This window comes from Strigops habroptila, chromosome 6 (genome assembly GCF_004027225.2).
Source record: "Strigops habroptila isolate Jane chromosome 6, bStrHab1.2.pri, whole genome shotgun sequence".
In the NCBI taxonomy this organism is placed as follows: domain Eukaryota; kingdom Metazoa; phylum Chordata; class Aves; order Psittaciformes; family Psittacidae; genus Strigops; species Strigops habroptila.
Genome location: NC_044282.2, coordinates 31,930,171 through 31,955,577, shown reverse-complemented (window position 1 = coordinate 31,955,577; position 25,407 = coordinate 31,930,171). Strand labels below are relative to the sequence as shown.

At 37.6% G+C, this 25,407-nt stretch overlaps 1 protein-coding gene across 32 annotated transcripts in view; it reads left to right on the top strand.

The window, feature by feature from the left end:
- RIMS1 (regulating synaptic membrane exocytosis 1) overlaps positions 1-25,407 on the top strand; it is a 309,338-nt gene that overhangs the window by 151,255 nt on the left and 132,676 nt on the right. For all 32 annotated transcript variants that reach the window (XM_030490062.1, XM_030490059.1, XM_030490038.1 and 29 more), the window contains 3 exons: positions 19,840-19,907; positions 20,676-20,786; positions 23,342-23,441. In XM_030490062.1, coding sequence (XP_030345922.1) covers positions 19,840-19,907; positions 20,676-20,786; positions 23,342-23,441 — 279 coding nt within the window. The remainder of the gene's footprint in view (positions 1-19,839; positions 19,908-20,675; positions 20,787-23,341; positions 23,442-25,407) is intronic.

The window sequence follows — 25,407 nt, the reverse complement described above, 5'->3', positions numbered from 1 at the left end:
CTTTTTTTGTTTTCTTTTTTTTGTGACCTGATGCATAACAAACATCTATTTAATGAGAGCACACTGTGTTACCTGCTTCAGGAATGCTGCAGTATAGTAGGTTTAGGAGCAAAAAGAAAAAATACAACAATGTATGTGAATGCTTTAATATTCTTTGGTTTACTGTAGTTTCATAACATTAGATAAGATTTTTTTTTGGGGGGGGTGTACATGTTCATGAATATATACATAGGCATTTATATGAATTAGAATGCATGTGCGCTTAGAAGGCATGTGTGCGTTCCAACGCATCTGTTGCATTTAAATACTTCATCAATGTCATGATGTGTGTTAGCTCAGAGCGAATAGAACTGTGTGTGGATATCAAGTTCTACAGATTTTTGTTTTATTCTTTGCCTTTGTACAGTATTTGGAAGTCAGACTGTTCTGCATTAATGATTATCAGGAGGTGTCACGAGAAGAAATGCTGTTCTGAAGCAGCTGGATACAGCCCTTAGAGTGCCTCAGGCGTGGTCCCACATGTCAGATGGGAATTGCATAACCTGACACTGGGCTCCTATGAGAGGAAGCCACTTGCTTTAAGGAAGCTGACTTGCTTTAACCTGTGTGCAGTTTATTCATACAGCTGTCACCTGAATTGTGGGATGAACAAAATCCTCTGCTCAGGTAGTGAATACTAACTGGTGCCATGAGCTGAGCACTAGTGAACACCCAGGTTTTTTTCAACTCCCCAAAGTCCTGGGTCACGCAGGGGCATGTGGTTCTTGTCTGACATGCTCTAGAGCTCTACCACAGCAAATTAGTGTAACTTACATCAAAACACATGGGATGCCAGGTAACTTGCTATTCTGTACAGGCTCAGATTTTACTTAAAACAGAGTATAAAAGTGACTTGCATTTACAGGTAAAACTGAACCCCAGAAAAGCAGCTCATAAATACGAATTCGAATGGATGTAGATTCTCAAAAATTTCTGGTGCTTTTCTGACATTTTTTATGTAACACACTGAACCTTCTCAGTGTATCTGGGTAGGTTCAGTTATCTCCCATAGGACAGTTGTTATGGATTTGCCAGTAGTGGAGTTGTCATCATCTTTAAGCTGAGACTGTCTGCGGGAGGGCAAAACAGCCCCCTGGAAATGGGAATTGAACTGAATGCTTAGGAATAAATCCAGTTATGCTGCTGCAGGCTCTTTTCCACAGAAAAGTTGCTCTGAAATCATTTATACAAAAAGTTGATTAATCAGTTCCTGTTAATCAGTTTTAAATCTCACTGTCAAGAAAGTCTTATGGAATGGCTATTCCTACAAGCCACTAAAAGGAAACACTTAGTAAGACATTAATTTTTGCCAGTGAGCAGGTTTGTTTGGTTGGGGTTCTTTAATAAACAAATGTACCATTTACATTTTGACATTCTTTTCCTTTAAAAAAACCAAACAAAACAAAAAACTCAACTACGACAACAAATAATGATATTAACTTAAGGCCTGTTGTCAGACATCAGTTATCTGTGCTATTGTGGATCTAATCTTACTTTGACCTAGAAAATCATTGTAAGGATTAGGAATGAATTTTCTGGCAATACTTAAACAAAAAACATGGTCACTATTAAGCCCTGCATTTAGACATGTGGGGTTTTTGGGTGGGTTTTTTGTTTGTTTTGTTTGGTTTTGTTTGGATGCCATATAACATTTTTAAAGTAATAGAAAATGCTATTTAAGAGACATTGTCCTTTTGAAATGGTCAGTATTTGTGGTACTGCTGCTCTAATATCTAGGTTTAAATCTGAATTTTTTAAAATTAGAGGGTCTCTGAGGAATCTGACTTGCAGGAGGAACTAGAAGTTAAATCATATCTATGCAGACTTAGGTAGTAAGGAAAAGGAGGGAATGTGAATTAAGGTGTCAAAAGTGTCCTGAAATAGAGAAATAGAAGGAACTAGTAACATGTAGATGTCTATCACCTTTGGCTGTATAACCTTTCAATCACAGCCTGTACATGAATCAGTTTAGGACATGCATTGTCTTTTGTTTTGTTGTGTTTTGTAACGATGGGGGGAAAAAAAGAAAAAAGAATTTTGGAGGAAAAAAAGAATTGTTTTTATTGTTTTGAGGGTTTTTTATAAGATGATGTGGCTGAATTGGATAAGAAGCTGTAATGACATCGTCACCACAGATTGAATCTCTTATTTTTTCTGTAGCTCAGGTTTGAAGATGATACTTTTTGCTTGGCTTCTCTGTTGGCAGGAAAGCTCAGGTGTAGGTTAGATGCCTGCGGTCTCTTCCTTCAGGTAGTAACAGTGAATTGATTCAAGCAATTTAATTCTTCAAGTTCAAGGTTATCAAAGGTAGTGCTATCATACCACCACATTATCCCAACTTACGCTGCATCAGGCAGGGAAGAGACTTTGAATATGGGTCTTCCACATGCACCATACTGTAGGGCATGAGAGTTGGAAGAAATCTGTCTCTATGGAGACAGTAACACAGCAACTAGAAATAATAGTTAAAGTTGGAAACAAAAAGAATGTTTTAATGCTAGTGGTCAGTAAATTGGAAAGTCGATGTCCGTGTATCAGTCATCATTTCACCAAAAGCATCTGGCTTTGGTTAGCAATTGAATGGCTGAGCAAATTGTTTGAATTAAGGCTTGGTTAAGACCACCTTTGGTGCTGAAAAAAACTATCCAGCATATCTTTTACAGATATTGTAAGTTAATTTGTTAAGTACTGCCCTTGTCACAAAGAAAAATACTCCACAAAATCTCTTTTCATGCAGAGATCAATTTGTCATCCTGTGATGTCAGAGGAAGTCCAGAAATCATCTGTAAATCTGACAGTGCAGCACTGATGTTCTCTCTCATGATGTCAGGAGATCCTTCTCAGTCAAGGCCAATTATCGAAATGATCAGCCTGAGGAGATGCTGCCTTTTTTTAATAGGTGAAGTAACTAAGATAAATGCATTGCAAAATTACTGGATCGTGATTTACAGTGAGGGTAGTAAAATACAGAACCAGTTCACCAAGAGAGGTGGTAGATGCTCCAGGGCCAGGCTGGATATAGTTCTGAGCAACCTGATCTAGTTGAAGATGTCCCTTCTTATTGCAAGGGTGTTGGACTAGATGACCTTTGAAGGTCCCTTCCAGCCGAAACTATTCTATGATTCTGTGGAGGTTGGATAACAAAGATCTCAGCCACTACATCTGTGGAATTGGAGGCCCAGTGTAGGTTTTCTAGTGTAAGCATTATTCTTGTCTCTTTCCAATTTCACTGTCATCGTCTTCCTCATATGAGTCAAGAACAATCAAACCAGTCAGGGGTGGAGGATGGGGAAACAGAATTTTGGTGGCAGCACAGTACTAAACAGTTGGCAATGGAACTCGGAAATGATGGGTGCAGGAGCAGTAGATAGCAGGATGTTTCTTTCTTGACTGTTGCATACCTGTGTGCTTGAATGGGTTCCTATCATTTGGTCATGCAGCAATGCTCTTCTGTCTTCCAGTCTGCTGCAGAATGAGAGGTGATGTTCTGTAAAACTTCCCTAAAGGACCTTTAGGAACAACGTGGTAAAGCCGCTTGTCTGGGATGCCAGTGGGAGGCACACCACAGCCTGCTCCTGATGTGTGTGTTTAGATTGTGTTTTTCAGACAGATGCCAAGTTACTTCACTTCTACTTTGAATTGATTGGCTTGGATCAAGGTTTGAACTAAAAGCTGTGGAGTAATGAAAGCATGACATTGATTTAGCCCAAGCTAAGTAAGAGGCCAAACATATAAGTGCCAGCATGTTCCTGTGTTGATGTGACTACATCATTTCTGCTTTGGTGCCCCTTTTTTTTTTTTTTTTTGCCAGCTGGCCAAATATATAAACAAAATATGCTCATGCCTGAATGGAAAGGAACATTGATGAGCTCTAACAAGTTTGATGGGTGTTTGAGGGCAGACATTCCTTTTAGGAGCTATGTGTCTTTTTTACCACAGTCATCTCAGTTCTTAATCTCTGTTTTTTCTCAGAAGTTATGACAAATGACAGGCTGAACTATGTCAATCTGTTGAAAAGAAAACCACTTCTGTATGTGTGTATATAAGTGTGTGTATATAAGTATCTGTATATTTATATATAAAAAATTTTCTCTTGTAAATGTTAAATGGTCGACAGTTGTCCTTGCAAAGTTTGTAACTATTTTGCCAAAGAATCTGGAAAATACTCAGTCTTCTTCACTGGACAATACTTTGCTGAATAGAAGATACGCTTTCACTGTATGAGTGTACAGAGAACAGAAGTGTTTTAATTAGCCAGTGTCAGCCAAAATCTGCACTTCAGCCTATCAGAAGCAAGTATGTTCACTCTACTGCATAGCCAAAGGCTACATTCAAGTTTTCTATGATCCCAGGAGTGCATCTCGTGGTCTGGAGTGCTGCTAGCTGAGCAAAGGAAAGCCTTGATTCCTCTCCATAAATCTTTGTTCCAATACTTTTTTACATATCTAACCTTTCACCACCAGTTGAATTTCAGTCCTTTGACCATCACTTGAGTCAAGTGGTTATGTCAGTTTTCCACCCACCTCATAATTCATCAGTCAATGCATATCTCTCCGATTCGAATACGAGGATATTGTGAAAGACTTGGTTGAGAGCCTTGCTGCAGTTACATGAAATAGTATCTGCTGCTCTCCCCTTGTCTGCAGATCCAGAAATCTTACTGGTCAGGCATGATTTCCCTTTGGTAAAGCTATGCTGATGGTTCCCAGTCAGCTTCTTGGCCTTCATGTGCTCAGGATTGCCTTCCAGAAGGATTTGTTCCATAACGTTCCTAGGGACTCGGATTAGCCTTCCTGGTCTGTAGTTTCTCAGGTCCTTTTTCTTGCCCTTCTTGAAGGGACATGTAGCATTTGCCTTGTCTAGTCACTGTGAATCTCCCACATTAGCCAGGACCTTTCAAAATGGATCAGACAGGGCTACAGTACAACAAATCAAATACAACACCTAATACTCTATCTAAGATTCCTGCAATTGTGTTAGAATCAATTCTCATTGTAACTTGGCTTTGAGGTCTGGAGACCATAACATGGATCTTTTCTGTTGTTTCTCTAATTTCCTAAATTAAATTCCAACTGAAAGCATAGAGTTTTTCTCCTTGAATTGCTCTTTCTGTGCTTCTGAATTAAGCTTAGGACCATTCTGTGGCTTTTTTCTTTTGAAAAAAAGAGTTGTAAAACTTTCAGTTTAGAGGAAAGCTGCATTTTCATCCAGACCTTAAACTGAATAGTACGTTTAATGTTTGGAATTTGACCTTTTAAAACTTGACAACCTGAAGGTTTGGATATCTGTGTGATTGATAATTTTTCAATCTCATTCTTTTCTAATGGCCTTAGAAAGTTTTATAAATGCAGGAATATCATACATGAATTAAGATCTAGAACAGTTATGAACAGGATTAGGAAGAGGCTAAAATATGATGGTTAAAATCTAAGTATTAGTGTAGTGTTCCTCAGAGGATAGTAGCAGTAAAAACCTCCTGAGATTCCATAGGTAATGTTATCCAAAGCAAAGGTTGAAAGTGTGCTATAACTTAATTGTGTATTTTTATTAGCACAGCGAAAGGGTAACCAGATTTCCAGTTAGTTTCTTACTGCCTTGTTATCATTAATGAATGTAAGAGTAAATAAATCAACTATCAGCATTTGATTCTCAAACTGTCAGATGGGCCTTTTGGGCAGCCAAAAGGCTCTATTTTGCTGGCGCTGGGAGGACTGAAAACCACCCTTACCCAGCGCACACATGATTGCATTGTCCTTTTCTGCAAAATGCCCATTCTGACCTCAGCATGCTCCTCTGTTGGTCCTCACTTCCCTTGTTTTTCAGCATATACTTGCAGACACTTCTACCTTTTAAAGCTGAAGCTGTTAGACAAAGACATTTAGGCAGGGCTTAGGCAGGGCTTAGGCAGGGCTTATCGCAAGGAAGCAGTGGGTAAAATTGGTGTTCAGGATTGCCTGATGTGGGGACAGAAGAGCAGACAAAGGTTGCATGTATCTAGCATGTAGAGGAATGGGGGACAGCGAGAGCTTCAACAACACTGTGAGGCACAAATAACCTGTCTAAATACATTTAGGAGAAGACTTCATCAGTTTTTTCACAAATACAGCATTCCAGGGGAAGGCCAGGAGCAGGAAAAGATGGAAAACAAGCCCCATATAGTGCAGTCTTGTTCAAAAGTTCTGAGGTTGTAGTGAGTAAATATTTTTCATCTGTTGAGTTGGGTTGTGGCAAAATCCCTTGCCTTGTTTAGTATGTGCTGCAAGGCGAGGTGAGCATTCAGGATCCAGGTGAGATATGGTCTGAAAATGAAGCATAGCCCTCAACACCAGCCCTGGCAGAACAGGAGGACATCCTTCAAGGACGAGTGCAGAAGGGTCAGTGGGAGAGTGGATGTGCTGTGGAAGTACCGGGCACTTGGCATGCTCTTGTCTCTTGTCCTTTTTGCAAGGAATGTTCTCCAGCTTTAGGATAAAGCTGGGTGTATGTTCTCTGGTCAGTAGATGTCCAGATGATCACTGTCTCTTGGAGTATATGAAGCCTGGCTGTCGTTCTCCTCCAAAGAAGTATCTCCTAACAAGTACATGTCAGTGAAAAAAGCAGATGTAGACAGTCATGTTGTCTTTCTGCTAATACTGTGCTACTGGGGACACTGAAACTCAGCAGTGGCCAGGATTGTCAACCGTGGCTTTTGCTGTTGACTGACAGGTGAATCAGTGTTCAGTACCAATGTTTCGATCATGTGATCCAGAACTACAGGGAAACAACTTGATTAAAAGTGTATTTTCATTATTACTAATAGCTCTATATGAAGATGAAAGAACTGTAAGCTCTCATTAGCTTAATTATTAATATTTTATCCCTTGTAAGCTTCTCTTTGTTTGCTTTCCTTTCTCACATTTTAGTTCCCAAAGAGGCTTTTTTCTTTTGTATTTCTGAAGTCCTGCAGTATCTAGATATGCTGCAGAGAATAGTATATTTTTAGACTGTCTCTGCCAAGGAAATAGTTTTGTTGTTGTATGGTTTGGATATGATTGAATTAGATTAAATTCTTTAGCAGATGTTATTACCTGTAAGTCACTAATCATCACTCCAAATATGCTGGGAAAGGTTTTCTTTTCTCTTTTATCTTGAATATGTAATGTGGAATGCAAAATGTAATTTCCAGTTTTTAATTTAGAATATATTTTCCTATATTAAATTATAATCCCATGCTCACATCTGTTATGTAAGAAAAGTACTAAATCATCTGATTTATTTGTAAAAAATTCTAAATTTTTTCAAGGGCCATTGTGTTTTCAGTGTGCTAGAAGTAAATCTACAGCTTGAGAAGTTTTGTGTAACTTAAGAGCTGCATTTCCTTTCACAATTACTTCATTTATGCAGTTCATTAAAACTTGTTCAGTGCACCACTGCTGAATATAAATAAAAACTGCAGCAGTAGTATTGATTACTTGCGTACCTGAGCCTGGGTCTACTGCTGGCTTCAAAGCACTAAGAAACTTCTTTCCTGTTCTATCTGGAGAGGAAGGAGCTTTTTTTCCCCATCTTCTTTCCTGAGGATTGTTAATTCTGGATTCCTAAAATCATTAGCTCCTTCTAGAGACTGAAACTCCTTCTCATTGCAGCAAGCATGTACGAACTAATGCAGTAATCGATGCTTGCACTACACTGCAGAGATTTGTTTTGATGACAAGAGCCCTGTTTGGTGTCACCGGTGTTGAATGCTTGACGCTGCAGAATAATTTGGCTTGGAATCAGGACGCAAGGACCTTAGAGACTTCTTTTCTGTCGTCTCCTTCACACTGAAGTGGATTTTTGCTTGCATTTCAGTTTTGCTACAGTTGCAGGCTGGAATTCGGCAACCTACTAGATGCCAGTTGTGCTTTTTTAACCATTCTCTTGCTGATGCTGCTATGTTTGCTGGGTTTCTTCAGTTTCTGCTCCATACATTGCGTTCAGGGTCAGGTAAACAAGTTACTATACAGTGCTGAGGGTTTAGATATATTTTTATATTTTATAGTATTTTAAAGTATGTTTTCATATAAGCAGATTTCTTTAACTATTAAGTTTGAGTAAAGATGTTGTGTCCTCTGAATGTAAAGTATTAATTGTAGCAAATATTCAGCTTAAGCAGGGAATAAGGAACCATTTTACTTCTCAGGCTGCATTTCAGTTATGTTTATACTTTGAAAGCTTATGTGTCATTTTATATTAGTGATGCTATATGGCATGAGTTTTTAAACAAAAATCTGTATTTTGAAAGAACGCATCAAAATGTAAATGTGTTTCTGAAAAGTAAAGATAATATTCTGATTGTATTATGACTGGTTTGCATTTTGGAGAAGTCATGGATACAGAATTTAGAAACTTACTTTAGGGAACAGATAATCACCTTGGGTATTATTTCTCTTTGGCAGAAGACAATTGATACATCCTCAATCTCCTGAACTGTGCTATTGTTAGTAGCTTTAACAAGTTCAGATTGGAATATGACTCTATTACTTTTATTTTTGCCTATTATTTGGGGAAAAGAATATTCGAACCCATGCACATAGAATGAGGATATGTTTGCTTATCATAATATATAGTTATGGTCATAATAATAATATATGAGCTATAATAAATTACAGTTGTGGTTTTGTATATTATCTCTGCATCATCATACTGATGTCCTTCCTTGATTCAGAAAGTGCAATGCATCAGCCCTCTCCTGGTGGTGATGGTGGTGGTAAATATCTGTGTTTTGGAATAAGATCCTCAGCTAAATCTCTGCAGGAGCATAAGAGAAAGTGAGAGGAAGGATTGATGACTGCAAGTTCCTTGGGGATTATGCAGTGTGTTGAGAATAACAAATATCTTTAAAACCTTTTATCTAAGTAGTTGATAGGTCTGTCTGTAAAAGTAATTTTTGAAAAGTATTTTTTCACTAGAAGAATTATTCAGAAAGGTTGTGTGATAGAGTAAGTCATGAAAGAGGTTTTATCCTTTCAAATATTACAACTGTGTTATTTAACATATTTTAAGAAATCCATGTGTGAAATTAATTTCTTACAGAAGAAGAGTATACTGAGGACAGAATCTGCAGAGATGTGTTGGAGAAAATGGGGTTGAGTATCAATCACAATAGAGGTGGAACTGAAACAGCAGTGGGAATATCAGGAAAACAAGATGCTGCTAAGGTTGGGAAGAGACAATGTTCAGCCTTAGCTCTTCAAGTTTAAAGTGTAAGACTGGAGAAAACCTTTGGTTAAGATCAAAGCCTTGCACTTTCTTTCACACTTAAGTTGTTTATAGCTACATAAAGAAGGTAAACCCCTGTTTCTTCTTCAGGCTACTCAGTGTGGTAGACAGCTGTAACCTGCCTTTCAGAGACCTCTTGCACATTTTGACATAAGTAGATGAAGAAGGTCAAGTAGGTTTGGGATTGAGAAATATAGAGCTGTGATACCCTGCGTTGCAGAGATTCAAGGCTGTGCTGTGGGCAATGGCATACAGCAGCATGTCTCCAGCCTTTGGAATAGCATGGAATTGGAGAACTAAATGATATTTTAAAATCACATTAGCCCCCCTTTCCCTGGTCCAGTTTTGGTCTCTCTTGAGAGCATCTGACTTTTTGTGTAATAGAGTTAGAAAGGACTGTTAAACTAGACCATCTGCATCTCTCTGGCCATTAAATTTCACTCGTCTCTCCCCCATAACTACAGTTCAGTTCAGTTAAATATTCCACTCTGATAATTAATCTGTGTTCTGCAAGAGGAGAACATGAGAGACTGAGCTGTCATCAAGATCAGTTTCATGTCAGGGTGTTGGTTGCATGCGAAGGTGACCAGAAGTCAAACCGTGATGCAGAGTAAAAGCAAAACCCAAAACCACCACCAACAAAACCTTAAGTTCTCCACCAGTTTTACCTGTGGAGGTTTTTATTGGCAAGGCACCTGAGCCTGGCCTCTGGCCAGCCCCTCAAGGGTAAGGGTAATGATTTTCAAACAGCAGCCAGGCTTGTATGCTATCTTCTCTTATTACCACTGTGATAGATTACATCCATACCATCATCATCTGCATAGCTAGTCCTTAACTGGTTGACTTCCTTTCCCTATTTCTACACCAGTTTATCCTGGTCTGAATGTGGAGCGATTTGCTTGTCTGCCCTTTACTGGGTCCTCTTGTTTTCCAGTTCCTTTTTTCAGTTTGTCAGGATAGCTTTGAAGCCCAGTCCTGGTGTCCTGTAACTAGCCATTCATTTCTCCTTGGAGTCAAGCTACCTACAAATCTAATATGTTTCTGTTTTATTATCTAGAATGGTAATGTGAGTGTTGACTATTACTGTATCCCAGACAAACAGACCCTGCTTAATGAATACTTCGGGGTTTTTTGTTACAATTTTAGCTGTTTAGAATATGCTTTTCTAAATGGCTTTTCACCTTATGCTAGTTTTGTTTAGATATTTTTTCTGGTGTGACTCTAATGTTGCATATTCATAAACAGAAGTCCTGCTTAACTCAAGATATTAGACATCTGCTGTTACCTGTCTTCCTGCAGTGGTAGGAAATGACTTTGGGTTGTTATTGGCACTTTGGTTTTTTTTAGGTTTTGTCTCTTATCTCCTGAAGGTGATATGTTTTGTTGCAGCATTTTTTCAGGAATTGATACTAGGTTGACTGGACTATAATTTCTAGCCCCTCTTCTCCTCCCCTGTCCTTTAAAATTGTGTGCTGTGTTTCCCCTTTCCTAATTTTGTGGAACTTCATCCATACTCCCCTGATTCTCAGGAAATAATTGTTTCTGTTAATGAGGTAGCTTCAGACAGGTCTGTAAGTATTCCAGGATTAAGCGAATTAGCCTAGTGTGTGCGATACCTAGATAGTCTTACCACTTGGTGCTAGATACTAAGTACCAGAGACTAAATATTTGTGGAATTATCTCAATTGTTTTTGCATACTTTGCTATTTGCTTTAATTTTGTCTTGTATGCTTCCAGGTACTCTATCACTGAGAGATACTACTCTCTCATAGGCAAATTTATATTGATCACCTTCTTGTAGAAAATGAAATATTTATGACTTAGGTGGTCAGTCTTTGGCTGCATTTTTTCTTCTTCTGTATTGGGCTGGTTCTACTTCTGATGTTGGTATTATTTACTTGAATGCTTCCATGATTGCTGGACTCCTTTTGCCATCATGACTCCTTCCATATTTTCTCTAGGGTTGGAGTTTGGTTTGGTGTTTTTTTGTTAGGTTTTTTTTTTGTAGAAAGATTTTGGATTTTGATTCTGCTCAGCTTCATTCCCTTTTTAAAGATCACAAAGTTTATTCACTTTCACATTCTTAACTATTTCCTCTCTACTGGTAGAAAGCAAAGCTCCAAAGGTCCTTTACTGGTTGTTTCCCTAGTGTCAGTGATCTCTCATTGTGTGCTCCAATGATTCTTCCTGCAGTATTCCCCTTTGAACTGGAGAAATGAAAGCCTCTAAAACCTCTCATTATCCTCAAATGTGGTATAATGGAGGATTCTGATGAATGCTTATAATAAAAATAATTAACCACTCCCCCCCAAACAACAAAACAAAACAAAAACCACCCAAGCCCCTCACTAGGCTCTAATCTTCCTAATTTGGTGCTCTGCAATAGGTCCTCACCATGGTGCTGTTGTGTTTTTCTTGTTAATCATGATCCATTTAATGTGGTGCATTTTCTTGTATAGTCCTGAAGCTCGGGGCAACTAAGAGCTTTTTTTTTTCTTCCTTGGAATTTCCTTTTCATTGTAATATTTGGGATTAATATTCTCCCTCAATTTTCATGAAAAAGAAATCATAATTTGATTACAAAATATAATCTGTTATTTCTCAAGTGACTTGTGCAGGCCTGCATGACTGACTTCGTGACATTCAACAGAAAGGCTTATGTCTTTCTCCCTTCCCATTCCTGTGGTCCTGAAGATAAGGAAAAGCCTTGCTCCCAGTTGCTGCTGTTTCTATGAGGATGTTTATAAATACTGCGTATTACCTTCTGTGTCTGAGCAGAAATGCCTTTCCTCTTCCCCCACAGTAGGAGAAACGGTATTTTCAAATATACCTCCCTGGTCATAGCCCATTTGGGTCACCATATTTGCAGTGGGTGCTACCAGGCCACTGATACCTCACTGGGCATTGTATCCTTGGGACTTCTAAGGCTCTTTCACAAGCTTACACTTTTTTCTATTTTGCTTATCCTTGTTAAGATTCCTATGTACTCTGGCAGTGTAGAAACACCCTGAGGGTTGAGGAGAATTTCTTTTCAGCTTTGATTTTTGAATTATAATTTGTTAATAAATCAGCCTTTAACAAATATTAAGATAAAGGATATTCAACTGAAATTTTTTTTTTTTTTTTTTTTTTTTTTTAAATCGTCAGGGGAAAAATAGCAGAAGAGTCCAAAATGAAGATCTTACTTTCTTTTGTAATTAACACTTACTCAACTCAATTGGTTTTAAATACCCGGGGGGTGGGGAGGAGGGGAGAAGGGTGGAAGAAAACACACACCCACACCCCCAAACAAACAAACAAAAAACAACAGCAACCCTCCCCACTCCCCGCCTCGTATTGCCCCACCAAAAATAAAATAAAAAAAAAAAAGCACCCAAAACCCACCATATACCCCACACTTACATAGCTGAAAGCTTTTTAAGCTATTTTGCCTATGTGGGCTTTTTAAAATACTTTCTCACACCTCTCCATAGAAGGCAACGAAACCAAACAAAAAAAAAATCCTCCCCAAAACCAAAACAACCCCCTCACCCAAAAAAACCCAAGCAAAACAAAAACCAAAATCCCAAAAAGAAAACCAAAACAAACACACAAACAAAAAACACAGGAAAGAAAAATTGTTAGGCTGAAGAACAGCATGGCATACTTGAAGTGCTGGGAATTTCTTCAAAACAGCAGAAAAGTTATTAAGAGCTGGTCAGGCTTTTAGTATATGGGAGAGCTGTGTATCCATGTCTCCAAAATTACGAGCGCATGTGATTTTTTGAGATAACTTGCTCTGCATTTTGCGAATTTCATCATACGCTGAACAAAAATATTATCAAGAGATCATGCCAAAGCAAAAATAGTGTTCATTATATGGAAAAGGAATTCAGATAGAACTGCTAACACAAGTTAGTGTCAATATTGAATTGGAATTAGATAGCAATAATAGATTTATTCTAAGAAGCTCTAAATTTCAAACAGGAGATCTCCATCCATCCATGCATCCGTCTACAGAATTAGCTTCCACTCAAGAGAGTAATCAAAGTCAGCAAAATCAGCACTCAGAGCTAGCCCTGAGACAAAAAAAACTTTTCTTAAATCTTTAGATACCACAGTATCAAAAAATCAATTAAAATGTTAGCCTACTGATTTGACATTCTTGATACTGCTAACCATGTTTTCTGGTATCCTCAAAACAATTTTTAATAGAGTTTTTAAAAGAGCTTTCCAGAGTAATGGAAGTTCATGCACGTTGTTTAGTATTTTGCATCTCTATGTCTCTCCAGGTTCTTTAACACTCAACACTTTCTGAAGACCTTACAGAACAGTCTTTTGAGGGCCATCCCTCAAAATGCAAAGCACATGTATTCTTGGACTCACATGCTTATGATAAGACTTACACATCCTCAGAATAACATTTTGGACAGTCTCTGAGATAAGAATAAACATCTAGCTGGAAAGGGTTAATGAGCTCTTCAACACTGTCAGTGTTTGAGTGAAGGAACTAAATGGTGTTGTCTCAGGGAGTCACATGAGGAGACCCCCTAGAGGTTCAGGAAATTTAGGATAGCTTCCTCGTTACGTGCCTTGTGTCCATATTAAAAGTTTTGGAAACACTCACAAATCCTCAGCTTGTTACTTGACTGGATAGGTCGTGATTTTTGGCTTTAAGCTTCCAGTTGGCAAGATTAGTAATCTTTGCTTTCAGTAATCCATAAAGTTTTCTAACAACACTGAGGTAGTTCAGGTAGGAAGTCCACCTTGTGAAATATACAAATTGGCCCAGCTGGTTTTGTGTTGAAAGTTCTTTTGCAAGTATTCCTTTAGAGAAAAATTCTTAAGCCATCAATTAACACAAGTGCAGTACTTTCTTATGAAAGTGAGTATATGTAAACTGTACGAATAAAAAAAAAGCCACAATCCATAAAATAAAAAAGTCTTTGCTATGTAAATATTTGGATAAGAAACTCATTATATTGATCTGAATGATCTGAGAGGCTGGCTCCAGCTTTGGCAGCTATTGGGGTCACAGGCATGTGTGCCGGATCTGTACCCCAAATATGAGTATCATACATATAAATTGTCACTTGTATGGAGTACTAGTCTTTATTTGAACTTGGAGTCTTACAGTATGTTAGCATTCAGCATTTAGGACATGTGCCAGCAGGGAATTCAAGTTCAATGCAATTATATATTTTCTGTGCAAAATAAAACCTAAACTTCACAGTCATGTGGTGCATTCTTCCCACATACTGCATGAGCCAGCCTGCCCTTTAACTGCATAATTGGTAAAACACAGACCATGTTCTGCAAGGATTTAAGTTCTAAACTGTAGGTATCTGGAGTGGTTTGATTTGAGAGCAAAGAGATAATGATCATTTTTGTGATGCTTTCTGTATAAATAAATAGGTAGCTTTTGAATTCTTTGGTTGCCACTTAGATGCTAGGATTGTCTGTCAAGCTGGGTACTCATGTATTTTCTCTTTATGTGGTTAGTTAGCAGCTTGACTAGAATGATTTAAACATACATTGTTTACACACTGAACAAGTTTTCTGACTTGATAACATGATTAGTATCTTTTTTTTTTTCTTGGGCATAGAAGTACTTTCTTGCTCAACAATATGACCTATCACATCTGTAACAGAAGCCAGATGTTTTTGATGATAATAAACAGTGTACTGAACACATTTACCAACAGCACACTGAGTGGTCTTCTAACTCATGAAAACTCAAGCTACGAAGGATGAAGGCAATCAAGTTGACACATGGAGTTTCTTTACATTTGTTAAAACTTTCTGTAGCTTGATATATGGCATCTACTGATCATTTCCTTAAGTTACTGATCCAGTTTCATAGGCACTGTGGAAGACATAACAGAGGATGCTCGGATCTTTGATAAAGCTTTATTGTCTGTTTAATGCAGGCTATATTTGACTCTAAAAATTAATAAAGGTAAATAAATTACCATTGCATGTGTTAATTACAGTGATCTAGTCTAACTATACAGGAAGCCAGTTTGTACCGTAATTTTAAATACCACCTCTGAAAATAATTGTCTAATTTTCCTAGTTACATGATAGAACTGATTTGTTAGTCAGCAGCCACGTTAGGCTCAAGTAAGTGCCTAACATGGGCTGACTGACTCTTACCATTAGGCTGTTTCTTGTCTTAAGTAACTGCTGCAAATCTAGTGCATCTGGTTTTGAGCAAAACACCAGAAGTGCATTCTTTGCTGAATATCAGTAGTATCTGAATGCCGCCTGGATGGATTTGGGGTCTGGAAACATCTTGGGGTATTTTATCTCTGGTATTCAAGACTCTTTGAAAATCACTGTGACTGGTCATACAGAATAATGGACTTTTTTGTGGTTGTTTTGGGTTTGCAAGAGAGACAAGGCTGTCATTTCCAGCACTTCTTAGCTTTGCAGGATCTCACTTAAAACCAGTGTCCTAGCACTAGCTTTTGGTATGGGTAGTGCTGTTGAAGATGAAGTATTTTAGAGAAAATGTGGGTTTGGTGCTACAAATTTTGCTTTCCCTTTATTTTGAAGACAGGCATGTTGCAGATATAAAATTGACAGCAATTTAAGAGTTTTACTTCCCATCTTGAAATCTAATTGAAGACTGCAAAAGACTTTCACAGAAAAAAACTCAACACATTTGTGTCTTGAAAGTAGATTTATGATAATAGCTCTTTGTCCAAGAGTAAAGTAATTGAGCAGCAACATGTTAACAGGAAAAATATTTAATTGCTGGCAGGATGCAACTTCTGAATTATTCCCTCAGGAAAAAAGGTTTTATAAATATATACTTGTTTCACTCTGTAGGTCGTAAGTAAATTGTGCATTATAACTGCAAATACAATTTTAATAATATGCTTTAAGTTTAAATATATTTTATATGTTTTAGAAATATATCAGTAATGTAAAAAAAAATTATATTTTCATAGAGGCTTATTTTTAAGTTTTTAATGTTTTTAAAGTATTGTTTAGAAAGTGTTTAAAAGGAGTTTTAGCCTCTATATCAATTATTTGCTCCTTAGATAAGTTGGTTTTTCTTCTCCATAATGTTTTAAATTTGTCTTATTTTACTGTTTGTTTCTAGTGACTTTTACCAGTGGAGAGAGTATGCTGTGTATAGGGGGGTTTTGTTTTAAGTTTTCGTGGGGTGGTTTTGAGAAAATCTAAAATTCTAAAACTATGCTCTTAGATTGTAAGTTGTTGCATATTGTTTACCTATTCCTGGATCTCTACAAAACTAGTTCAGTAAAATTATTTTGCGTAATTAAACAAATAGTCAGTATGACAGTGCAAGAATGGCATAAATAGGTATTAAGTAAAGAAGCAGCAATGACATAGAATGATCAAGGAGAAATGGGTTTTTGAAGTATAGCTGTAACAGAGAACTGAACTGCAGATGTCAAGATCCTCTTCTCAGTGTTGCTGGCATAAAATGTTTTTAAAGCTTGGGGGTTTTGTTCCTTTATGTTTTAATTTGCATGTTCTATAAGTGTTTATGAATATAGATTAACTGACGTTTTCCATTGTCAACCCCTTGTTACAGCTGCAGATTCAACCAAAGTTTGTATGCCAGTACTCTGCATCATACTGAATTTTAATAGGAATCTTAAAACTAAGTAATTTTGCAAGAATGTAGACTTTTTTTTAACCCCAATTCATGCATTTTTGCATGTAGACTGATTACTATCAGTCAACATTTTTAATTTGATAGCTACCTTTATGCCTTCTCAGCATAATGTCCATGCTCCAGATCAGCAGAGCCACGTTTGCAGAGCAGCGCAGTTCCTGCCCTCAGCTTCAGAGAGCAGAGGGCAAAAGGGCCATGGTCGGCTGCAGGGGACATAGCTGATGGCTTGGAGTTTACCAAAGTGCAGAACAGACAGGAAGGGTGAAAGGGACAGAAGCTAAAGGTTTAGGTGTCGGGAGGGGGGGTGGCGAGGATGTAGCTTAGTATCAAGGGGTGTGAGGGGAAAAAGAGATTAAAATACGCAACTTAAAGAAATGACACCAAAGCCAGAAGCAGAAGGAGGCAGCAGATAGATGATGGCAACAAAATGGACAGGGAAGAAAAGCAGCAAATGGTAGGTAGTTGGTGAGGATGGGAAAACTAGCAGGTTAGCCAAGACAGAAGACATGAGAGGACCTTGCTACAGCAGGAACTTGGTGGGGAAGGATGCTAGTGGCATGAATCAAGCAGTCATGGATATGCAATAACCTGGAGGAAGAACAGCAGAGAAACTGGGACCCAGAAGCTGAAGCTGGGGAAGGAAGAAAAGAGAGCAGGGCGCAATGGGAACAGGAGCAAAAAGGGGTTTGAGCACTTGGACGCACACATCTGCATGCTGGAGCTGACATTTATTCCTGCCTGAACATTTCTCTATTGCTCAGCAAATAGCTGTGAAACATGAAGGGAAAATGTGTTGTGCTTTGCCTGTGGCAGGCCAGCTCACCCAGCAGAGAGTTGCTTTTTGGTGTTACTCTTGGAGAGCTCTGTGCCCCAGGTCCAAGCTTACTGCTGGCACTTAGGGTGGCAGTCTGGTTCATGGATTTGTTGTTCTTATTGCAACTTGAAGTCTATAAAGGTGCAAGGAATGATGCTAAAAATAAAATATGAAGTTAAGCTCTCCGAAATTGCAGAACAGCAGTTAGGTAATGCAACCGCAAACTGCCTCATGTGGTTATGCATATGATAATAATAAGCTGTTTAAAAATAAGCTTGTGCATATAATTATGTAGATGGTAAACCATTAAAGATTTTATGGATTATAGAATGGTACAGCTCTTATTTCATAATCAGCATCTACATACTTGCAGAAAGTAAAAAATATTAAACTCTTAATGTAAATTTATATATTTTGTCTTTCTAGAAGCATGCTTTATTTGGGCTTCTGTTGGGTGCCTGTTTGCTAATAAAAGTAGTGATCCAACAGTAGCATTATAGAGATGGTTTTTATAAAATAAGATAGTGAAGATGTATTGCCTGAAGTGTACATAATAAATAAAATGTTTTCTGAAGATCTAGAGCATATCAGGAGTGAAGAGCGTATCAGCAATAGCTATCTGACTTTAATGATATAGTAGGATTTTTTCATAGTGTCTTTTAAATGATTACTAAAAAGTTTGTAGCAATGTTGTTAGGAAAGTGTGTGAAGAGTTGTTCCGTAATGAAAACTAACTCTGGGACATAATAATTTAAAGACTTGAAAAATAAAAAGTCACTTGTGAATTCAAAACCAGTATTATCAAACTGTTCCACTACCATATTTCAAATCACCAAGGTTCTCTGCCCAAGTGAGGGTGAAAAATGCGTGAAATGCAGGCATTGATACAAACCTCAGTGCAAGGTGACTGTGTTTCCCTCAGGGTCTAAAACTAACCTCTAAAACTAACCTAAGTGATAGTTTAGATTTTGTTTTCATGAAGGGATGAATTAACACCGAGGCTCAGAGCTCACACGTATAGTCTGTTTAAAACTAATTTTACCACAGAAATCCTTCAGACTTCTTCATGCTGTAGCAGGGTCACGTTTACCCTTCTGTTGGATCTATCTAACCTGCATCATTCTCCTATGTCCTTCCCAATATCACCTGCACCCTTCTTCAAAAAGAAAATTGTGCTCTGAGTTGCACTGCCTGGTATTCTTCCTCTTGCAATTCCTGCCTCATCCTTTTCCTTCTTGGAGTACAGTTACATCAGTCCTCTGTCACAGACAACTGCCAATGAAGTTGGTAGGTTTTTGCTACCAACTCAGCCTTCTACAGCTGTAATATATTTAGTCAAACTGTGGTTTCCTTAGCTTTCCATAAATTCAGTATACTCTTTGTGGTGTTACACTCTGCTGCCTTTTCTTCCAAAGCCAACCCATAGTTCCCCTTCTTGGCTCAATGGGCTCATGGCTTCCAGACCACTGTAATTCATGGGTTTGTTCTTGATATACATAGCGTATAAGTTTGTGCAAGCAAAACGGAAGATTGCAGCCTCATATCTGCTGTTGGTACTATTTGCTCTATTTGTGTGGCTGTTTCCCTGGTGCCCTTTACCGGCTCCTGTGCCTCTCCCATCTGTATGGTATCCTTTGTCATAGGATTGATCAGCTACTTTGCTGATTTGGAAGTGCGGTTGACTGTTCTGTCTTTAACTATAGCTAAGTGCCTATTTTGTGGAATAATCTCTCTCATGTCATCATTAGCTGTAGTCCTGTGTGTGTGTTATGGAAGCAAGGGGAGGAGGAGTGCTGTGATTGTGATGCATTGGGGTCCATTCTTGAAAGATGACTGGGCAAAGCAAAAAACAGCTGGCGTGCACAACCAATTCTGGAGTGCAATTCGTGAAAAAGCAGAGGTCTAAATCAATGCCTTATTATATGGTTTGGGTTTTAAATTATTATGCCATATTGTTTTCAAATTATATAAGTTAATTTTGAATCATGACACAGGTTTTGTATATGCTTCATCAAACTATTGGACATTAAGTTCATGCCTGCAGAAGTAATCATTAAATACATCTTTCTCTGTTTGAAAGATTACACATTTCTTTCTATTCATATTCTTCCAGGTGACTTGGATTATTACTGGCTGGATCCTGCCACGTGGCACAGCAGGGAGACATCCCCCATTAGTTCGGTAAGAAATAGGAAAAAAGAGGTTCATAAGTATGAATTAAAATGTTTTCTGATTATTTCAGTTCAGCATAGATATTTTGTTGTGAAAAAATATTCTATACAAATTATATGTAACATGTAATAAATGTATTTATGTAATTATATGTAATTATATGAACATTTGGTTTAGTGGATCATGAAAATTGAAATCAGGAAGAAATTTTCATCAAAATGTATACTAATAAAATTTCCTGAATGTAAACTTTTAACTTCTTTTCTAGACATGATAGTGGATTTCACTACATGCCACAAAAGCAGCTATGAGTGTGATGCTGTTCTGAGAGAGATTAGTGACTTGGAGTGAGATACAATGATTTGGATTTTTATTGCATACTGAACCCATATGGTAGAGCTGTATAACATGTATACTATGCTAAAGAACAGAATTTGTGAATGCACTTTTCTGGGTCATGAAATTTAAAAATAAAAGTTTAATTTTATTATCTAAGACATGTTTTAAATGTTTAATTGTATTGAACTTTTAATTACATCATAATTCTATCTGCTGACTTAGTGCTGAGGTTTTTTTTCAGTGGGCATAAATATTTAGTGAAGTCAGAGTCCAACAGATATAATAATAGAGACCTCAGGTGTGATATGTAACACATCTGAGGGATGTTTGTGTCTACTATGACATAATGTTCCAGAAATTTTATTGGTTTATAAATATGCATCTAAATACAGGAAGATGGTTGCAATTCCTTAATTCTACTGCTGGGTTTTTTAACAGCATCCCGTAACGTGGCAGCCTTCTAAAGAGGGAGATCGCTTAATTGGGCGTGTTATTCTCAACAAGAGAACAACCATGCCAAAAGAATCAGGTGCATTACTGGGGCTAAAAGTAAGTATTATATGGCTTATGTGGTAAATGAAAGAAAATTCCACTGACCTAGAGGTCTAACACCTTAAATCAGAGGACTCTCCAATTATATGGTCATTTGATAAAAATAGATTCCTCATTTTTAGTAAGTTAGGAAAGTTATGCAGGTAAATTATGAATGTAAATGTAATGAATGTGAATGTAAACCCTTCTATGCAGTCTTCTACTCATTCATTGCAAAGGAGTTAAACTGTTTTGATCAAAAAGTCTATGTTTATGCAGCTTCCTATCTGCAAATGTATATTGCACATTGCAAGGCATTAATGGAGCCCTGCCTTTTCTAGCTCTACTGTTTGCATTTCACTCAAGTAATTAATCTCATAACCCACATATAAAAATGGCATCCAGATGCAAAGGTCAGTGTTTAAAATCCACACAGCCATTCAGAAACAGAAATTTTGTAGAATGAACCTAAACATTTATACAAAAATTTGCAAAAAAGCCCTCTTAAAGCATAGTTGAGATTATATTAAATGTAATTCTAGTTAATCTGGTGCCACAAAATTAAGACATTGGCAACACTGTTCAGTTTATTTAAATTCCTAAATTAGTCATTTTTATTGGACTTTTAGGTTCATGTCCCTGTTTTGCCTCTTTCACTTAAAGAGAGTGTGACTTCTGAAGCTGATGGGGAGTAGACTGTGCCAGTTAAAGAATTTTTCTCTCCATGTATATTTTTAACTATATTGTGCTCCAAATATGAGAGAATTTAATTTGGGTGTCTTCCTCTCCCCAGTGAGAACAGCAACAATGTAGAATATGAAACATTCCCATTCCCTGAGGACTGAGTCTAATTCCAAGGGCACTGACTCCTTGTATAGAGTCATCTGATAGTTCAGTCCCTTGCATGTGATGGAGATGTGGGTTGTTGCTTCTGCTTGTCATGGTGGGAATTAAATCAGGAAAGAACTTTGTGAACTTGGTAATGGCATGTCCTGGGTAAGAGCCATTTATCCACCTTGAAGTGAGATAGCGTGGCATGGGAATACAGAAGATGAGAACAGCTTCACTCTACTAAATGTGTAGTAGTCACTACTAGACAAAATCATCACAAAGGCTGATTTTTGCTGGCAGTAAGCAATTTTTATTTGTTTTTTAATACGTGAGAAAAAAGGTTGGTCCTAGTAGGAAATGCAGATTGGAGAACTTTTTTTCAAGTTTTCAAGTTTCATTTCTGTATGATATAAATTAAGGCCCCCACTGATAAATTTGACATACTGTCTTGTGGCAACATTGTCTGTAGGAAGGCTTCTGGATCTTCTTGGATATATATCTGTAGTGAAGCTCCTATTAGTTACTGTGGTTGCAGCATGGGGAAATAATACCTAATGGACCAGCGTTCCACTGTTTCATTTTATTGTAAAACTCCTTCCAGGATATTCCTGACGAAAGAACCCAAACTGACTGAAGAGAGTAAGATAGCTAAAGAGAACAGTGAGTCAGGCAAACTACATTTTCTTCGTTTATATTTTATTAAAACTCTAGTCTCTAGAGGGTACCTTCTCCCCTGCCCCCTGATTTTCCTGATCTGTCTAGCATGCAGTCATCTTCAAAAATAGCTCTTCTCAGTTCTCCTTGGCAAAAGCCAGAAGTTGCTGTTTTGTCCTGTTATGTGCCTGGATGAGGAGGCCTGGATTTTAGCAGTAGCAATGAACTTGTGAACTGTTTGCCCACATTTCATGATAGTGTACTTGCTAAGTTTTTAATTGTTGTACCAATTAGATCTGGGGATTTTCATACATTTGATTGGATGTACACTTGCAATCTAAACTTAAGCATGTGACAGACTATTTGCAAAAAGTACATCTTCGTGGTTATTTATTAAGGAACATTCTTTCTGCAACAAATTTAGATAGTTCACAATCTGCATAAGATTGGTTAGTCAAACATTAAAAGGAATATCAATTTCATAGAATCACAGAATGGTTTGGGTTGGAAAGGACCTTAAGATCACCTAGTTCCAAGCCCCCTGCCATGGGCAGGGATACCTTGCACTAAACCATGTCACCCAAGACTCCATCCAAGCTGGCCTTGAACACTGCCAGGGGTGGAGCATTTACAACTCTCTTGGGCAACCCATTCCAGTGCCTCACCACTCTCACAGTAAAGAATTTCTTCCTGATATGTAACCTAAATCTCCCCTGTTTAACTTTGAACCCATTACCTCTTGTTCCATCAGTATAATCCCTGATGAAGAGTCCCTCTCTGGCATCTTTGTAGGCCCTCTCCAGATACTGGAAGGCTGCCGTGAAGTCTCCACGCAGCCGCCTCTTCGCCGACTGAACAGCCCCAGTTTTATTCATTCTGTGCCAGCTTTACTTCTTTTCAAGTAGATCTGGCCTTTTTGTATCTTTAACTTTTTGTCTTTAAGCCTTTGTGAAGCGCAAATGGTTAATAGATATGCATGTTTCAGGTTTAATTTTAAACATAATGTGAAAACAAATCTGTCTATATTTTTGTGCTTGATATGATGTCTGGTTTGTGGCTTGGAAACTCACAAATTTATGATTAACCAGGTTGTTGGAGGAAAAATGACAGAATTAGGACGACTCGGTGCCTTCATTACCAAAGTGAAGAAAGGTAGCTTGGCTGATGTGGTGGGGCATCTCAGAGCAGGTAAATCAATTGGTTGCATATAAAATGTATTGTCTTTTAATTATGTCTTTCTGGAATGCAGCTGCTGATTTATATCAACATTGGTCATGTGATATGATAATATTTTTTAAATGCAGGACAATACTTACATGTTATGGAATGCCACATTTGTTTACATTTCTAATTTATTATTAACTCCAATTGCTTGGATTTATGAGCAAAGACACTCAAGACACAAAGACACTCCTAATCAGTGCTCGTGTCAGGACTGAGTGTCACTGGTAAATTTTTGCTTGCTAGCTCAGGAGCTACTTGTTACACTCTATAGAACCAATGCAAAGTTTGTTTTAAAACTGTTTCATTATGGCAAACAAAATTCACTACACTTGCTTTACTTGCACTGTAGTGTCACTGGAACAGTGATGTACTGTGTACACAATGGACCTTATTAGTGCTTCTTTCAATGTGAATTGTTACAAATAAAAATGGTAAACAACCCAAGAAAATGATCTTTAAATATTTCATTTATGTAAGATGTCTATATTTCACTTACAAATAAGTGGCTATGCTGTTACCACTTTTCAAGCTCTTAAATGAAGCAACTAGTTTCCAAGAGTTCTCTTAAAAACCCAAAGTCTATGCAGTGCTTGCTTAGGAATCCAGAAGCTCCAATGACAACTTGTATGAATTTAGGGTAATTGCATGAAGCAAATAGTAATAAAGAAGTAGAAAAGACGATGAGTCTCTAAAGATATCCTTCTTTGTTTTGGTATTTGATAATATTTTTTACCAAATCAATATAGGTGTGGTTAATAACACCAATTATTATAGTTCTTTATAGATTTTCAATGCAGATTATAATTAAAGAAAATAAGTTTCTCTTCACCTACCTTGAGCTATTTGGGCTGAAACACTACATTTCTAATCTCTGGTCTAGATTGTTTTTTAAGTCAAAGCTATTTTTAATTTCTTTCTTTATGAAAAACCTCAAAAATTTGGCCAGTTGATAAATCTTTGAGTAATTGTACAAACCTTATAAGTTTTAACAAAGGCAAATATGAAGTCTTGCATCAGGAACAGAATAGCCCAGTGCAACAGTAAGCACTAGAAGCCAATCAGCTAGAAAGCAGGTTGTCAGAAAAGCATCTGGAGATGCTGCAGGACAGTAAGTTGAACATGAGTTGGCAAAACACCCTTGCAGCAAACACCAATCAATCATGTACAAGTCTGTATTAGCAGGATTGTGACCAGCAGGTTGAGAGAAGTGGTTGTTGCTCTCTGTTCAGTGCTTATGAGGCTGTATCTGGAGTACTGTGTCCAATTTGGGTTCCTCTAGTACAAGAGAAATACTCACAGACTGGACATATCCAGTTGGGGTTTACATATGTCAAACTTTTAAGTGTCTGGATGGTGTTTTCCTGTTTCCATGCCTGTTACTGAGAGCAGAAATCAGAATGTAAGCCTTACAAGCAGCATCATAGATGAAAGAGACAATGTGAAAGAGGTTGGCTGGTCAAAAAGATCAAGAGTTGGACAAGCTGAGTGAAAGATGGGTGGCGATCTGGTCAGAACTAGCAAAAATGACATTTCACTCAAGTCCCTATTTGGATCTAGTTTTCAGTAAGAGTAATTGGAGCCATTTCCATTAATTTAGCATTTTGACTATGATGATCTAATGTTAAATCATCTTGGCAACTTTTTTTCCACTTGTTTGATCTCCTAGTGACTCTCAAAAGTAAAAAAAAAAGTCCCCTAAAATAGCAATAGAGACACCTTACATGTTCCTCTTCAGGATTCTCAATTATGTTGCAGGTATTTTGTCATCTTCAAAGTATGACACATAAATTGCTGTGCAAATTAGGTTTAGATTTTTATTGCTACAAATTTAACATATGTCCCTGTTGGTTTTTGCTATCAAGTTGGAAGTACTGCTAAGCTGGCCACATGTTGTTGCACTTAATGCCTGGGATGCTTCTGAAAATTAAGC